The following is a 15696-nucleotide window of genomic DNA, read 5'->3' as shown; positions in this document are numbered from 1 at the left end:
TTGTCATCTCACACGAAGTGTACAAAAATCAGAATATTTTACTACTTGAAACAGAGCCATCCTGTTTATTTGAAGTTTGATTTTTCTGGTGATGAGAAATTTTGGACTTATTTTTAAAAGGAAGCAATCTCTGCTAAGGACAACTGGGTTACTAGACTACATAGCACAAAAATCAACAACTGTACTGTTACAAATGTATGACAAATATCATGCTAGTTCTTTCTTTTTTTTTGACCTCTGACATTAGTTGATGAGGGCATAAGTAGATAAACTGTGATTAAATTTTCATATTTTGCATTCTTCTTTTTGAAAACCATGTATTTCTAATGCACAAAACCTCCATATTTTGGTGTGTTAAATATACATTGGTCAGGAAACACCCAAAATACCTTAATCTAACAAGAAAAAAAAGGAAGCAAATACTTATGTAGACAACAAGTGAAGAAACTGCTGCTTTTCTGGCAGTACCTCTTCAATTATCTGAGTGAAATACCAAGCAAGAGCCCAACAGAAATACCGTTAGAACAAAGTAGTTCACATGGACAGCACTATTCTGCAGCATCAAATACTTACAACACATTCTAGCACTGTGCTAATTTTGTCCTATTAAGCAAATGAAACTTCTCACAGAAATATACAATAGAACTTTAGAATTATTCTTATAGCGTTATGCAATTAAAATGTATTTTTATTATATTAGTAGTATAATTACCTTAAGATTCTTAATGTTTTCCCTTGCAGTTTGGTATTGCCTACAGTTGTAAGATAATCTTTCACGAACATGAAACATCCAACACAATGCACATAGCTCTCTGAACCAACCTATGACACAAATACGCAATATGGTGAGATTCTATTTACAGAAATGAAATAAACCAGCTTGAGATTTTTAGCTAGAAGAAGGGCATTAAAATTGTCTTAACTGTAGTTAAAGAAAACAAATTACCCATTCTTGAATTTTCAATAGCTCTCTGTAACTAGAGTTCTTTAGTCCCACTTAGGGTTCATGTTCTTTCACACCTGTCAGATCTATAAGGGTTCATGTTCTTTCACACCTGTCAGATCTATAATACACACATCAATTCAGAACAGCAACTTTCAGAGTTTCAGTAATAAAAGCTGGAAAGCGAATGTGTTTCCGGAAACACTGCAGTATACTATTGCAAGTTTAGAAGAGTTTCTTTGAGCCTGTGGATTCTCACTTGTGTTCTTTTTTCCAGCTCTAAGTTGTTATTTTTTATCACATACAAACCTAAAATTTTGCAGGTAATATCATCAAACTGATGGTCTCCAGAAGATGTAGATCTATGGAAAACAGTGCGGAAATTGGAGTAACGAAGCAAAGTCTCTGGAAATGGACTAAGTGAAGGAAGAGAGCCTTTCGTTCGAATCTATGTATAGTAAAAATAAAGAAAGAAATAAACAATCAAAAGGGAAATAAAAATCAGTTAAAGTTTTGTATGCATCACAACTAAATGTATAGTCTGTCAGTTATTAGCAGAATACTGCCAAAATCAGGAAAATTCCCCTAAGATTGCCTTCCATTTTCTTCAAATCAGTATTCTGAATATTCATTGAAAGAAATATGTTCAGTATGAGCTATGGTAAAAAAATATTTCTGTTTGCATGGTACTCATGATTACCATGATACACAAGAGCAATAAAGAAGCACTAAGATCCCAACTGAGAAACCAGTTTAAGCCAATACAGTCCACACTTCTGTCAACCAAGGCAGACTAGTTTTCCCTCCTGTTTCAGCTGGTATCATACTTCTGAGCACCTCTTGTGCCAGCAATAAGCAGGTGACCATGCAAAGAGCACACAGAATGAAATACGTGTCAGTCAGACCAGCTCCTGATCTGGATCACTTCATGAATGCTGGTGCAGGGGGGGATGAAGGAAGGCAGACAGCCATACACACTTCCTTCTGTAGCAAGTCAACTTCCTTTCTGTGGATGTATAACAATGACATAAGAAAAGCCTGAGTTTATAGAAAATATTTTAATCAATATATTTCGAGTAGAATGAGATCTTGTAAGTCATGTGCTCTGTGAACTAAGTTGAACAGTTTACCTGGAGTGAGCATCACATTCTCTGTTATTAATTTAGCTCTAAGTGATCTGGAACACACTTCCAGCTAGCAGCTGTAACTCCCAATTAAAATCAGCTTGTTTCTTTCAAACGGAGAGAGAAAGGAGTTTGTGCATTACCAAGTGGGTACAGAAAGACATGTAGAAGGAGACACTTGATGAAGTAGATACTCTACATCTTTAAGTTCTGGTTTCCTAAATGAACTGAACATGGAGTACAGAAACTAGAAGATGACATTTAACAAACACAACATCAAAGTCCAGATGAGACTGAATCCTTCTGCAATGCCATCGCAAGCTTGTCAGTAGTATTTAGGAGGGATGAGTTACAAAAAAGTTACAAAATATCTCAAGTTAAATGCTTACTTTTTGCATAACTTTTCTTGCCCACTTCAGTTGTTGAGTATACCACTGTGCTGCTGGGCAGGAACACTGAGCAGCTCGGAAGAGCAAGATAATTCGCTGAAGAACTCCTGACACTTTCTGACGACTTTCTCTCTCCATTTTTAAAAGAATGTCATTGCAATCTTCCTGAAAAAAAATGCAAATTTCAATAAAAACAAAACGAACCAAAACAAATTAGAAAGGACATATACAATAAGGAAGCTGACCTATATGTTGTTCCTGCTTTTAAGAATATTTCCCTCCTTTAGATCTGAGGTCCTTTATGGAAAAAACACACTATGCTACTTAAGTAAACGAATGGACATGCAAAAAAAAGACTGAAAAATGAGCTGAAAGGAACCAGAATGAAGATCATGATTATTTCATAAATACATTCAAACTAAGACCCAGTAAAGTTCTATCATGCATGCTTACTTCACTGAGAGATGCTGGCTGAGGACAATATAATGGTGGTACTGGAAGATAAAGCCTATCTGGAACTAAACCATACAATTTTCTGCTAAGATCCTTGGCAGAATCCATCAGAAGTTGAAATGGCTCTGAGAGAATATCAGCATCTGCCATAACAGCTGCTTTCAGTAGCTCTTGTATGGAACTATAAAGAGCATTTGCATCCTCCTCTTCAATGGGATCTATAAAGTATTAAGCACAGAAACCAATAAATTGATGGACTCAAATAATACATGGCCTTCATTCTCAAAATTTGCATTCATCTATTACAACATGCACACTGCATCTACTTGCTTTAAGATAAGATCTCTCACATTTGAAAACAGTATTCAATAGTTTTTGCCACATTAAGGTGGAAGCTACTGCCTTTCTAGATAGAAAACTGATCTTTTCAGCCATGCACTTGCTTAGTATAAAATTCTGGTGAATCATTCTCAGCAAGCAGGAATAAACAAGTAATACTATTAATAATTACTGTAACAACTCTTTAATCAGTGAGCATGATGATCAAGGAAAGGGAAGTGCATTTGTATGATCTCTTTTACGTATTATTGCTTTTCTTTCTTCATCTCCTAGAAGCAGGAGGACCTTTAACATGCATCATTAATTGGCTTCTGAAACTGCTATAATATTACATTGCTCTACTTCCATTTATACTCCTCCTACTACACCAAATATGTGCTGCCAAATCTTTTCACTACCTATCATGCTTACAGATTGTTATGTACAGCATGTATATGTGTGTCTGTTTGAAATAAAATCCTTGGAAATAAGTGCAAAAGAAGAATCTACACAGAGTTTGTGATACTGTTTAGATAAAGATCAATTAACATCCACCTGCTGAAGGAACTTGAAATGTGGCTTCCAAACAAAAAGAGTAGATAGAGATTTTGCTATTAAGCTTTCTGTAAAATGTAAACAAAGACAGGCTGATAGGAGTTAATAGTGTGTGTGGGGGAAGAGGGTACCTGTGAGTGGGTCTGTACCAGAAAACTGCGTGGGGCTGGGGCTTTGGGGGCTCATACACACAGATGCCAGAAACTTGTGAGACACTGCTACTGTGTCTAAGCCCAGCTGCTGGAGGGATCCGCATTGTACACATAGGTATGTACACACAGATCTTCATCCTGACTAGCAAGAGGGAAACAGGATGGGATTGTTGGTGCTGTTTGTGTGAGCACTGAACATGTCTGCAGCTGTTGATCTGTGTGGCCAGCTGTAGACAGGTATTGTGTATGTGTGTTCGTGTATGTGCCTACTGGGAATACATTCTTAGCCTTGCTAGCTGTTGGACCTGGGGCCATGAAGCTGTCAGGCAATAAAATACCAACTCCTTTCAACAGAAAGCAAACGCAAAAATTAAACACTATCATGTAACTAATTTTAAGCAGGATGGTACTTTCCATGCTGTTCATACATTCACATTTGCTTCAAGGCATTTTTTTTGTTGTTTTAATGAAGCTTCAGTTGTCTTCCAAACTGAAGTTAATTAACAAATATAGTCAAACAAGGTTTCAGCTGATAGGCATGAAGAAAACAAGATTGGTTATACAGTTCATTTTTAGCATGATCAAAGCCAAAACCCAAATCCCTATAAAATTTAAGTACTGGAATGCTCTATAACTGTAACACACACATTTGAGAAGACCAAGTAATTATTTATTTTAAATACAGCATATAAAAATAGATATGCAGTGAAATAACAAGAAAAATAAACAGAATTATTTATAACTTTATGTACCTGTAAACTGCTTGTATTTAATACATCCGGATGTTTCAGGAGTAACTGGCTGTCCTAACAAAGATTGTAACTTTTCCTGAAAGGTCTGCATTGGTGATAAGCTTAATGGCAGGTGATACTCTCTGTTTTTCAGTCTGAAGGTATAACAAGAAACTGATCATTAATAAAAAAGTAAAATCCACAGATAATTTATTGAAGGTCTGTTAAATTAATCTAAGACAAAACCCCTCATCTTAACATGTTAGGTCCTACACCTATACTAGGTGTCTGGGAATATGAGTTTTTGAGGCAAAGAATATGCCTTGTTACAATAAGCTCCATGCAAAAAAACCCCAAAAAACAAAAAAAAACCCACACCAAAATACAGAATACTAATTTTAAGCTTAAATTTACCTTGAGAATTCAACAGAGTTCTGACAATACAGCTGGTAGGCCACACCAATTGAAACAGACAGTTTCCAGTTCCCAAGTCTGCGTGTTAACCACACAGCCTCTGGAATGAGTCCACCAACAAAGAACAAATCAAGAGCATATTCAGCTGTCCACACAGACGAAAGGTTCTGGTCCCTGACAGCTTTGGTAACGAAGCAGTGTTGCAGTGGAATGATACGAGGAGATAAGTCTGTGACACAAAAGACACATTTTGAAGTTTAAATAAAACTGCATGCTATCAGATGAATAACCTAGAATTCATATGTTCACATCACTTCTGGATTCTTTTCAGTGTACACCTGCTCTTTATTAGAGAAACACTACGGTGTTTGTCTGTAGCAGGCAGATGAAGCTCATGCTCTGATATAATAGTGAGGTCAGAGAAGGCTATTATTATGCTTAGTTTGCAATCATGTGCAAAACTTGTGTGTTATTCTTGCTTTAAATATTTATCATACTGATGGAACATCTGTAAGTATGCTACATATGCTTGGGATATTCCAGAGAGCACACATAAGAGAAATGGAAATTCTGAGAGTCTGCCCAGTGTACGCATGCTGTTTGTACTCACTCTGCTGCTTACTGCAGAAGCCAGAAAGTTATAGCGCATTTTCAAGAAAGAACAGTGCATTATTTTAAGAGAGTGTATCAAAACAAATGGAAGACAAGTTTAGCATCTCTTCTGAAGCTTAGTATCTGCTGCGTTCAGTTTTGGGCCCCTCACTACAGGAAAGACATTGAGGTGCTGGAGAGAGTTCAGAGAAAAGCAATGAGGCTGGTGAGGGTTCTGGAGCACAAGTCTGATGAGGAGCAGCTGAGGGAACTGGGGCTGTTCAGCCTGGAGAAACAGAGGCTCAGAGGAGACCTCATCCCTGTCTACAACTACCTGAATGGAGGTTGTAGCATGGAGGGTGCTGGTCTCTTCTCCCCAGTAACAAGTGACAGGACAAGAGGAAATGACCCCAAGTTGTAACAGGGAAGGTTCAGACTGGATATTAGGAAAAATTTCTTCATGGAAGGAGTTGTCAGGCATTGGAACAAGCTGCCCAGGGAAGCGGTGGAGTCACCATCCCTGCAGGTGTTTAAGAGATGTAGATTAGGTTCTTAGGGATATGGTTTAGAGATGGACTTGGCAGTGTTATGTTAACATCTGGACTTGATGATCTTAAAGGTCTTTTCCAACCTAAATGATTCTATTATTCTGTTCTACAGATGACATAATTCAATTTCATATATCATACTACTAACTTAAAGTACCAAAAATATTTTCGATAATCAAGAGAGGCAAAGCAATAATCCTACGGATAAACACACAAGCCCCTCTACAAAAATACCTGGAAAAATTAAGTTATTTTTTCTTTACAGTTACTGGTGCTGAAACTATAAATCACTAAATTAATGCACAACAGACAGCATTGATGTGCATGTGAATAGAATCACAGAATCATAGAATGTCCTCAGTTGGAAGGGACTCAGAACAATTGAGTCCAACCCTTGTTCCCGCACACGACAATCCCACAGTTCACACCACGTGTCTGAGGATGTTGTCGAGTCTCTCCTTGAACACTGTCAGGCTTGGGGCTGTCACAGCCTCCTTGGGGAGCCTGTTCCAGTGCTCCACCACCCTCTGGGGGAAGAATCTTTTCCTAATGTCCAACCTAAACCTTCCCTGGCACATCTTCCTGACATTCCCTCAGGACCTGTCTTTGGTTGCTAAAGAGGAGACATCAGCGTCTGCCTCTCCTCCTCCCCTGTGAGGAAGCTGTAGCTGCCATGAAGTCTCCCCTCAGTCTCCTCTTCTCCAGGCTGAACAAACCAAGTGACTTCAGCCGCTCCTCACATGGCTTCCTCTCCAAGCTCTTCACCAACTTCGTAGCTCTCTTCCGGACACTCTCTAGCAGCTTTATGTTTTTTGGATAAAGAGAAAAGTTAAGCACAGCAAATTAAACTGCTTTTAGAGAAAATACCTTGTTCAATGTGAAGTGGATGCAGGATGTCAACACTGTGTGGGGGAAAGATATATAGCAGTTGATTTGTGAAATAAGCGGCCATGAATCGTGCCATGGATCGAATCACAGCCATAGCAGTTTCAGTATAAACATCTGTTACCATCCATAATTCATGCTGAAAATACTTGGTATCTAAAAAAGCAAGTATCAAATTAAAACATTATGAAAAAAAATACTTTAAATTTGAATGCTAACATTGTTTAATCACAGCTTATAAAACTTCTTTTAAAACAAGCAAGGTATGGTATTACTTAATTTCTTGACAAGCTTTCAGGACTTAGCTTAATTTTTTACACTAATTACACACTATATTAATAATAAAATACTTTAATACTACTTTTATACTACTAGAAATGGACCTCTAGTATCTAAATTCAGATCAGCACTGAGTCAAAAAAGCCTGCTTGAATTTGGAAATTCAGATTTCTTACTCCAACTTATGAGAAAAAAGTTACATGCATTTGAAAAAAAAAAAAAATATCCCACTGTCAATTTAGGGCTGGTGACCAATCTAAAATCAACTATTTTACCATGTTGTACCATAAAAAAAGATTACATCAATAGAAATTGAAATGATACAATTTCCCCCTTATTCTTCTGATCCAAAGTCTTTCCTTAAGCAGATTTGAGTTCAAGAATATTTGACAGGCCATGCTTTCACTATTGATTATACAATGAAAGTTGTCTGAACTCTTCTGCGACAAGTGGAGCTAAAAGAACATCTGAGGATCAGAAAAAGATCTTTGAAGTCCCTGAAAACAGACTTCAGTGCAACATAAAAAGTATACTGTCAAGCATGTATACGATGGCACAGAAATTAGATACTACATTAACCAAACAGTACTAACATACCTTATCACACTTTTATGCAATATAAACATACCAGAAAATTTTTCCATCTGACTCATGGAGAGCTTCGATCGCCTTAGAATCTCTTCTACCAGATGATCACAGAGTCCTTGAGCCTCACACAAGTTATATTGATACAGGTGGCAAAATAATATTGCAAGGTAATATCTAGTCTGAAGAAAACATGTCCTTTTTCCTCCTGCATTAGAAGACAAAAACAGGGCAGAAGTCTACTTGGAAACTAAACACAAAACCAGACATAATACGTTTGAAAGCACTACTTCCTCCCTCTTCAGAAACACATCTACATCAACATATACTCTGAGAAGCAGAACTCAGCAGCAGCCTCTAAGTTACTAGTGAGTTAATGCTCATTCACAGCAGTTTTACTTCAGAGATCTGGTAGTTTTCAAAACAATATAGTGTGTAATTGTTAAGGCACAGATAAAGACAGGAGAGCTTAAGGGAGCCTAACCTTTGAAGAAGGGATGCCTAAGCACAACAAAATTGCTTATGTATCCACCAAGCCTCCAACATCCTGAATTCTTTCTGCATGAGGTATTCCTCATCATAATAACCAGCAAGAAGTTTTTCTCATGATACCTGGGAAGAAGCTCTGGAATAGCTATTTCATATCAACTGCTAAATAAAACCTTGCCACAAATTACTTTGTTTTATTATTCCCCAAACACCAAGTATTTTTATTTTACAGCTACTAGAGGAATTGATCTTTTCTTCACCTTTTTTTCCCCTGTCTCTTCCATGCTCAGAAATACACCTAGACATTTTCTGTATCAAGTACTTCATAATCACAAGAAAACTCCGACATTAAAAGTTCTGACTCATCTAAATTCAAATCCCAGCTTAATTTCAAATATGCATCCTTTATCTGTCTTGTCCCCTTTTTTTTGAGGGGCAAACAGAGAGTCAGAAATAACTATATCAAGTGATTATATAACTTACCTCCTCCACCCCCCAAAAATATTTTATTCCTTACCTTTTGCCTTTGTCTCACAAAGACATCTTTTCCAAATATCCACAGATTCTCTGTACGAGCCTAAAAGGAACTTCTCCTCACCTATAAAAGTCACATTTATAGCAAATTAAAAGCTCTGCGTAGTTAATTTTACATGGGCAAACACACATGCACTTAATTCAGTATTACAGATTTATAAAAAGCTGAATAAAATACATGACTATCCAGACTTCTGTTCTTGGAGGTAAATCTAACTTTTCAGCATCTGAGAGAAGATGATTGATTAACCCTCCTCGCCATTTTAATTGTCAAATTACTGTTAAATGAAATTAGGGGTGACTTTATTAATGCTTACAAATATATTAAAGGGGAGTGTCACGAGGATGGAGCCAGGCTCTTCTCGGTGACAACCAACGGTAGGACAAGGGGTAATGGGTTCAAATTGGAACACAAGAGGTTCCACTTGAATTTGAGAAGAAACTTCTCAGTGAGGGTGACAGACACTGGAACAGGCTGCCCAGGGGTGTTGTGGAGTCTCCTACTTTGGAGACATTCAAAACCCACCTGGACACCTTCCTGTGTAGCCTCATCTAGGTGCTCCTGCTCTGGCAGGGGGATTGGACTAGATGATCTTTTGAGGTCCCTTTCAATCCCTAATATACTGTGATTCTGTGTGATTTTTTTTAGATTACATAAGGTTATAAATGTTAGCTATAGTTAGAAACTTCGGTATTTAAAACATGCAATGTTTTATTAACAGGGAAAATAATTTTCTCTTATCTGTTTTCATATCTCCTATGGAGTAGAAGAAGATGTTTTTTCATTGTAGAAAGTAGTTGTAAAATTATTTATCAACTTGAACATTTTTTTTTTCAATGTAAAAGTACTTTCAAACAATAGGTGTATGCACTGTTACACATTTCATCTCTCTAAATGTCACTTCCCCACTTCTATTCCCATTCCAGTTTTTAATCCATTGGTCAATTCCTAAATACTTTTACAAAAAGGGAACTGCAAAAGGGCACAGCTCCTTGGCAAAGGAGAATGTGGGAAAAAAACCAAACATCAAAATAGTGCCACCACAGAAGAAAAGACACAGACAGATTTGTCTTTCTATCCTGCTTATCAGCAGCTAGCCAGTTCAGGTACTGGCTGCCCCATCAGCACAAATTTTACTCTAACTCTTTCATAAACTGTGCCTTACCTATTTGGCAAACTGAATGTAAATAAAGAACATAAGGAATGGGCGAAAAGGAAGGACGGGAAACCACACATATTGTTAGGATAGTGAAAGAGACGTGAAAGAGCTAATGTATGGTATGGAGTGACGTAGGAAGAGAAGCTAGAATTATTGCCACTTAAGGGAGAGAGATCAAGAACATGTAAAGGAATCAGAATTGTGGTGGGAGACATGTGAGAAGATGAGCCTCTTATTGTGGAAGGGGAAACAAACACTGAGCACACGACAGTGATGTGGAGGAAAGTAGGAACAAATACATACTGTTTGAAAACTAAACATGTTAGATTAAGTCCATTACATTAGGCTACATCAAATTAGATCCTTAGCTGAGGCTGACTACATTCATGTACATGACATGCTCATGCCCACTGAGCAGATGGAGTGAACAGGATTTCTACACAGAAATCTAGTAAGAGAAAGCTTGTGATGCCCAGCTACTTCAGATGAAATAACACAGTACAGATGAGAACAAAATTCAGATCCTGTGTTCAGATTCTCCAGGAAAAGCAAAGTGAAGTCAACATAGTCTTTTTACTTGGCTCAACAAGCTCTAAAAATTACAATACAATCTACAGGGGTACTGGGACACGAAATACTTGAGAGAGTTTTGATGTGAGTTTTAAGAAGAGTCCCACTATCAACTTTAAAAAATCTGGTGGTTAGTTATTGATTGTTATTAAAGTTGGACATAACTTGCCTAGTACTCAGTTGACCATGCAGCTACCTAACATTTGTACTTCTTTCCAAAGTACTAACCAGATACAGAGTTAATCTTCAAATGTTGTTCTAAGGTCACTCCTGAAGACTGGAGGGTTGCTTGTATATGACTTATAAGAGATGAGACAACAGACTCTTCTTCTGCATTCTTGTTCACTTTCCTGTTCAGCAGCATCTGATACCAAACCACTTTCTTATACAATAATTTCCATAGTACCATCAACCTGTAATTCAAGAAGTATATTATGGAAATCATCAAAAGTTAACAAAGTTACTTACACTGATTTTTTGTTTTCTTGTATTTTGTTTTACGTATCTGAAAACTAAATTATATTCATTATATATAAATGTAAACAACTTTTCTGACTTCAATAACGGAAAAAAGGAAACACTTTTAGCCTTTTTTTTTGACCAACAATCATTGATTCTTCTGAATCTGCAACCATTCAAGCACACAAATGCATCCAAAATTAATCCCCTGTTATCCAAACAACACGGAAATAAAATAACCTAGTTACATGGTTTAGTGCCAGAGTCAGGTTATGGTTGGACTTGATGATCTTGAGGGTCTCCTTCAACCAACATGATTCTATTATTCTACCTTTCTAATAGTTGGATAATGTACTTTAGTTTAAGCTTCTTTCAAGTTTATGGGTGTATCTTCAAAGAAGAAATGGCTCTCATGGTTTCCACACACTGATGTTTCTCTTGCTGCTCCAGGACACCACATCCATAATCAAGTGCAAGCTTTGCTAACTTAACTGACATTGCAGATATATCACATAAGAGCAGCCTCTTGGCTCCATCAGGTTTGAAACTTCTGCATGGGAAGGAGCATAACAGGCAATAGGCAGTAAAAGCTGCTTAAGCTGCAATACCTGAATTGATACTGCCCTACTAGACCTGGTTTGAGCTTTTAAGCCACCAATAATCTCTGAACTGATTGGCAGTAATCAGTTCAGTTACCATAATTGAACTGCATTCATCTACAGGTCTCAGCCCTCATCTGCATGCTGTAATAGATTATTACCCTTGTCCACAGAGTATGACAGAGAAAAATAATCAAAAGCTTGTAATATAGCCGAAAAATAAAACTGTTGTTCCAACATAAAGAATCATAGAATCATTCAGGTTGGAAAGGACCTTTATGATCATAGAGTCCAACTGTTAACCTAACACTGCTAAGTCCGCCACTAAACCAAGTCCCTACAGGGCTTTTAAACACCTCCAGAGATGGTGATTCAACCACTTCCCTAGGTAGCCTGTTCCAATGCTTTACAATCTTTCTGTAAATAAATTTTTCCTAATATCCAATCTAAATCTCCCCTGGTGCAATTTGAGGCCATTTCATTTCATCTTGTTATGTGGGAGAAGAGACCAACACCCTCCATGCTACAACCTCCTTTCATGTAGTTGTAGACAGTGATAAGGTCTCCCCTCAGCCTCCTTTTCTCCAGGTTAAACAGCCCAGGTCCCTCAGCTGCTTCTCATAAAATGTGTGCTCCAGACACTTCACCAGCTTTGTTGTCCTAGTTGCTGATTAGGTCTGATCACCTGGCCACCCTTAATTTTATTTTCTACCATGCACAGATAATTCATACCTTTTTTCTGTTTTTGCATCATGGTTTACTGCTTGAGGAGGCTCTGTAAGCAGAGATTCCAGTGAGCTGAGTTGCTGATTGGTATTCTCATCAAGAACTAGGAAAATAGGCACAGTGAGGGAGTCAAGTTCCACAAGACTATTAACATGAGGAGATGCAAAAGAAGTCTCATACTGTAGTATGCACATGCTACTCAGAGTGTGAGAAACCATTTTCAGAAGACAGAAGCATGCCAAAAGGTTTTTTGAGAACGACTGATCTTGTTGCTGTGTAAGCATCAGTTTTAAAGTTTGTAATGTCAGCTTTGCCACGTGCCCAGTCAGACTGGCTCTTGAATGCCAGGACAAGACAGTTAAACACTGTTGAAAATATTTTAGGACATAATGCATCCAGTGACTATTCTTCACAGGCTTGTTTAAAGATGTATCATGGCTAAGCAAAGAACATTTCACAAACTGAAGAATGTTGAAAAAATGGATAATGCAGTTCACTGTGTAATTCAGCAGTTTATCACTCTCTTCCATATTTTTAGAAATCCCTATCTGCCATGCAGCAAAGAGGTTTTTCTGAATGGAATACAGTTCCACTGATAATTTATCTTTCTCTTTCTTACTTTCTTTTGCATGAATAGTATCAAACATTGACGCATATTCTAAGTGGCCTTGATCAGCTTTACCAACAAATGAATGGATTCTTTGGCTACAGAAGCTGGAAGGGCTACTGAAAAACTGCTTTTCATCATCTGAATCTTCTTCATAATTCTAAATCAGACCAAAAAAAAAAAAAAAAAAAAAATCAACAGTTTAATTCAAGTCTATTGAGAGAGAACACAGCCTGCAAGGAATCACCATTTATTCAGTCTCACAAAAAAAAATCTTTATGCTTAATTAACTTGCTTAATTGCTAGTAAGTTTAATTCACAGCAGTTTCACCTAGATCTCAAACTAAATGTGGCTATTTGGAGTAGTGGTGCAGACAAAATTAAATTACCTAATAGCAAAAAAAATTACACTGTAAAACACATCAGCAATTTATCTACCACAAAGTAAAATCCTGCCCTCTATTATGACAAGAGTATGAGGAAGAGTTTTTGCCAGATACCTGTAATATATAAAAGCCACTCAACAAAAGCCCAAAAACTTCAAAGAACGAACGCATGAAATGGAGCTGGGAAAGGCTACACAGTAACTTCAATCACAGAGCCAAAAGAGATGTACAAATTTCAGAACTGATAGAAGCATTCTCTAAAACTGAGGATAAATATCTCGTCTACTAAGGATAATAACATTGTACTAGTTACTAATATACTTTACAGCCCTGGTAGTGTAATTTGACATTTTATTATAAAGTGAAGCTGAAGCACTAAGCTACAATTAACTGATGTATATGTACATTAGTACACATTTTTCAGGAAGCTTATGCACTGCTGAAAGAAAGATGTTCGAAAATAAAAATCAAGTATCAGTTGAGAAAAGTAACCACATTCCTCCCACCAGAAAGAAAATGAGAATTTAACCAGTATTGAATTACTTTAAATATATGTAAGAAATTGAAAGGAAATAAAAATAAATCATTATGTTCAGAATACCTTAAAATGAAATAATTTGCATAATTATAAGTGGAAATATGCTATTAAGTACCAGTAAATCCGCGGTCTTCTCATTCATTTCTTTTGTGTCCTTTTCCAGGAATTTCGGAATGGTGGAAAAGCCGGAACTTTGGTTTTGAGCATGATTTAAAAGACTAGCTTTTAAAGACAAGAGTGATCGTACACCCAAAGGTCTCCCTTTAGACTAAAAGAAATAATAATAACATAAAACATATATTTGTCTCTAGCAAGATCAACTAGGCACTTTCTAAACAAAACAAGGAACTCGGTCCCTTCTGTAAAAAGTTTCAGTTTTTAAGTCTCAGAGAGAAAGAGAAAAACAGGTCAGCAGGCATATGTTGCAGTGAAATAAAGTATTATTTGACCATGGCTCAGGAAAGCAGAATTTTCTCAGCACCAGAGTACTTTGCTTCACTCTGAATGAATCTGCTTTCTTGATTTCTGAAATGATCATATAAGTTTGCCAGTATGTAGACCCTTCTTGCATTGTAAGTAGTTACATATCACTTTAAACCCTCAAACCCTTGCCCACTCTTCTAGCTTATGCATGAACAACATCATAACTCACTTCTCCAAAAATCCAAAATATGAACTGAATTGGAAGAGAAGTTGTATTCCATCAGCAAACACAAAAACTTTGAATGTAGTATCTATTGTATCTTATGTGGTTGACAACAGTTGCAGGACCTCTTCCTTCAAAGGTTTCCCTTCTCCCATACTCAGCCTGATTTAGAAGTGTCAAGAGAACAAATGAAAGTTCTTTAAGAAAGCTTTAATTGACCACCTCAACTAAGGACTCAGTAGACACATGCACACAGCACCACTGGAACTGTTGCTGACTGCCCTAAAACAGTAGCAGCCTAAGACAGAGACATTTTACAGAATCCTTTCTGCCTTATTCTGAAAGGAAGAGTTGGTCAGAATAGCATTAACACCTGACAATGCTCTGAACCAACTCTACAGATATAAAAATCTGCATTTCTTTTACAGTTCCAGAAAAACTATATAGTGACAGTTAATAGTGTCCCCTTTACTGCATTATACTGAAAAGTCACCCAGACATCAAAGGAATAAAGTTTCAGAGCAAACTCTGTGTTCACTGTTTTCTAGATCAACACTATCTTTAAAACTTCATAATTCAAAGGACTTCATACAAATATCACAGGAACCTAAACTGAGCTATTCAGTTTAAAAATTATGCATTTTTATACACGTGAAATTTTTTACTTAGAGGCTACAAAACAATTCATCACCCTACCTCGGAGTTCAGCAAATTCCAACGAATATTTTCAAGCCGTTGGGTTGAATCAAGCAAAAGAGTTCTTATAAATCCTGATGGTGAAAGGTTGTTAGGAAATTTAAGCACTGTTATCATGTATCCATCAGAGACAATGAGGTAGGGCAATCTTGAATGCGAAGCAACAGAGAATCTCTGTCTCATAAGGTCATTTTCAGAAGCTGAAGAACCCAGAGACTGACTAGAGTCTTGACAAAAATAGTGCTGCTGTCTAAAATAAAGATACATCAAAAAATAAGAAGGAACTATATATAATAATTACGAACAGAAGAGAGACAGA

At 37.0% G+C, this 15696-nt stretch overlaps 1 protein-coding gene across 3 annotated transcripts in view; it reads right to left on the bottom strand.

Moving 5' to 3' along the window:
• The window catches only part of CPLANE1 (ciliogenesis and planar polarity effector complex subunit 1), a 54438-nt gene that overhangs the window by 32238 nt on the left and 6504 nt on the right, over positions 1–15696 (bottom strand). For all 3 annotated transcript variants that reach the window (XR_011736564.1, XM_065860569.2, XM_071802424.1), the window contains exons 10-22: positions 15378–15627; positions 14151–14303; positions 12511–13271; positions 10949–11133; positions 8974–9054; positions 8011–8175; positions 7086–7259; positions 5080–5308; positions 4687–4820; positions 2910–3127; positions 2457–2621; positions 1253–1391; positions 713–822 (exon numbers count right to left, since the gene is read on the bottom strand). Coding sequence is in view for 2 of the 3 variants with exons in the window: in XM_065860569.2 (XP_065716641.1) it covers positions 713–822; positions 1253–1391; positions 2457–2621; positions 2910–3127; positions 4687–4820; positions 5080–5308; positions 7086–7259; positions 8011–8175; positions 8974–9054; positions 10949–11133; positions 12511–13271; positions 14151–14303; positions 15378–15627 (2764 nt within the window). In the remaining variant the exon portion in view is untranslated. The remainder of the gene's footprint in view (positions 1–712; positions 823–1252; positions 1392–2456; positions 2622–2909; positions 3128–4686; positions 4821–5079; positions 5309–7085; positions 7260–8010; positions 8176–8973; positions 9055–10948; positions 11134–12510; positions 13272–14150; positions 14304–15377; positions 15628–15696) is intronic.

Source organism: Patagioenas fasciata, chromosome Z, assembly GCF_037038585.1.
Source record: "Patagioenas fasciata isolate bPatFas1 chromosome Z, bPatFas1.hap1, whole genome shotgun sequence".
Taxonomy (NCBI): Eukaryota; Metazoa; Chordata; class Aves; order Columbiformes; family Columbidae; genus Patagioenas; species Patagioenas fasciata.
This window is presented reverse-complemented; position numbering and strand designations above follow the sequence as displayed.